This window comes from Nanorana parkeri, unplaced genomic scaffold (genome assembly GCF_000935625.1).
Source record: "Nanorana parkeri isolate BGI_ZX_2015 unplaced genomic scaffold, ASM93562v1 scaffold2082, whole genome shotgun sequence".
NCBI lineage: Eukaryota > Metazoa > Chordata > Amphibia > Anura > Dicroglossidae > Nanorana > Nanorana parkeri.
Window position 1 is genome coordinate 177843 of NW_017308350.1, and position 2420 is coordinate 180262.

At 57.0% G+C, this 2420-nt stretch overlaps 1 protein-coding gene across 1 annotated transcript in view; it reads right to left on the reverse strand.

Annotated features, from left to right (window-relative positions):
* Positions 1 to 81: 81 nt before the first annotated feature.
* Positions 82 to 2420, reverse strand: part of GTF2E1 (general transcription factor IIE subunit 1) — a 16763-nt gene continuing 14424 nt past the window's right edge. Inside the window, exons 4-5 of the mRNA XM_018572600.1 lie at positions 873 to 1108; positions 82 to 505 (exon numbers count right to left, since the gene is read on the reverse strand). Of these exons, the coding sequence (XP_018428102.1) occupies positions 84 to 505; positions 873 to 1108 (658 nt within the window). The 3' untranslated portion in view covers positions 82 to 83. The remainder of the gene's footprint in view (positions 506 to 872; positions 1109 to 2420) is intronic.

Consider the following 2420-nt stretch of genomic DNA (forward strand, 5'->3'; position numbering starts at 1 on the left):
GGGGGGGGGTTTGTGGAAGAGATTTGGGATTCCATGCCGGGATGCGTCGTCTGTTCTCACATCCCGCCGTCTGACTCGGAGACTCACTCGTACATGTCCTCAAACATTTTCTGTCCCATCTCGATGTACGCTTCCTTCTCCTGAGGCGTCATCTGCGTCACCAGTTCGGGCCGCTGACTCACCTCGCTGTAAAGGTAGCTCCGCCCCCCAACGGTGACCCTCGGGTCCGTCTGCACTTCTTCGAACTCGTCATCGTCGTCGTCGTCCAATTCGAAGCGATGGGAAGCTGCGGGGCGGCGGGGAGCCGGGCTGTCTTGGTCGGACTCGCTGGTGTCGCTGTCGGAGTCGCTGCCGGCGATCGCGCTGGATGCTGGAGCCGCTGAAACACCGGCGACGGCCGCCGCAGTCTTCTTCTCGTGTTTCAGCAGCGCCTGCATGACCTCTTCGTTGTCGTCTGTCACTGGGCGGCCTTCCTCGTGGTCGTGGAAACCCTCCGGGTTCAGGTCTGGAAAGAGGTAAATGCGTTTATGAATGTACATCCCTCAGGCGCTGGAGGCCACCGGCAGAAGGGCCCTCCCCGCGCTGGCGGCCACCGGCAGAAGGGCCCTCCCCGCGCTGGCGGCCACCGGCAGAAGGGCCCTCCCCGCGCTGGCGGCCACCGGCAGAAGGGCCCTCCCCGCGCTGGCGGCCACCGGCAGAAGGGCCCTCCCCGCGCTGGCGGCCACCGGCAGAAGGGCCCTCCCCGCGCTGGCGGCCACCGGCAGAAGGGCCCTCCCCGCGCTGGCGGCCACCGGCAGAAGGGCCCTCCCCGCGCTACGCTGGCAGGCAAGCAGACAGGAGACATATTACTTGAACCCCCTCCAGTTTCTTACCATCTTGGATGTTGGCGGTTTCGGCGTAGGCTCCTCCCTGTACCGTGCTCTCCCTCAGCCAGATGGGCCTCTCTTTGGCTGGTTTGCCCTCGGCCGCCAACCTCTGCGGGTTCTCCTGCTCCTCCAAGCTGATGACCACATCTTGCGTGTAAAGGTCCTCGTACGAGGGGCCCTTGGACCAGGTCTCCCTGTGGGGGCCGGAGGCCGCGGCTAATGCGGCCGCTGCACGCTCTTTGCTGGAAAACATGAAAAGGGAAAACAAGCTCGTCATCTATTTCATATATAAATAGCTGTGCCCATTATGAGGGGCTGCCACCATCCCTGTGCTGAATTGGAACGACAGATCTGAGGGTGGCGGGGGGGGAGGTGATTCGCTGAGACACTTACGGAACAGAATGTACTTTTCTGCACTGACAAGAGAACACATTGCGCACAACACAACAATGTTTGTGCGGCCGGCACTGCCGGCTTATAGGGACACCAGTGGGGTGTGTGCTTTAAAGAGGAACCCCGGCCAAAACAGGTTTTTCAGGTAGCGCGGGATGAAGGGGAAGAACCTCTGCTGGGTTTTTACTAGGGATGCGCCGATACCAAGTATTTGGGTGAGCACTCGTACTCGCCCAAATGCTCCGATACCTAGCACGAGTACTTCCTGTATCAGGAAGCCGGGCTGCGCATCATTACACGCTGCCCGGTTTCCTGATTGGCCAGGAAACGGCTCCATGCTCTCTCGTCCCTTGTGATGAGAGAGCACGGAGCCGACTTCCCGGCCAATCAGGAAGCCGGGTAGCGTGCAATGACGTAATGACGCAGCGCCCCCGGCATTCTGATTGGCCGGGAAGCCGGCGTCATGCTCCCTCGTCATCTCATGAATCATAATATTAAGAAAGTGACCTTGAAGCATTAGTTTGTATTGCTTTAGAAAAAATGTGACCTGTCCCTTTAAGAAAAAGTATCGGTAATTGGTATCTGCGAGTACTTGATCAAAAGTATCGGTACTCGTACTCGGTCTTAAAAAAAGTGGTATCGGTGCATCCCTAGTTTTTACTGCTATTTACCAACGCCGTGCAACTCGTGGTGACCCTCAGCCACCCAATGACAGCACCGGGCCACAGAGGAAGCAATTTCCTTTGCAATCACAGAACATAGCACAGGGGACTGAGCGGCACCTCGAGTTACAGGTCACTGGTCATAATAATAAAAAAGGAGGGAGGGGCCAGATCAATTTTTACCCCAATTTTAAAACTTGTGAAGCCAATGGTGCCGCATTGTTGAGGACTCTACAATTGCACTTTTTTTCCAATCAAAAATTCATGGAAAGATTCCAAAATGTTTAAAACGTATGGAGGAGGAGGATGTTGGGACAGCTTTCCTTATAGACTGGCTGGCAAGTCGCCTTTTCACACGAGAAGGCTGAAAATTGGCTAATACCAGTCATTCTTCCACAGACAGAGGTCAACGGTGGTCAAGAGTCCCTGCGGAGAGGATAGAAGCAGCCATTTTGCCCCCCCCCCCCCCCCCCCCCACCACAAAGGAGGCAAGATGGCG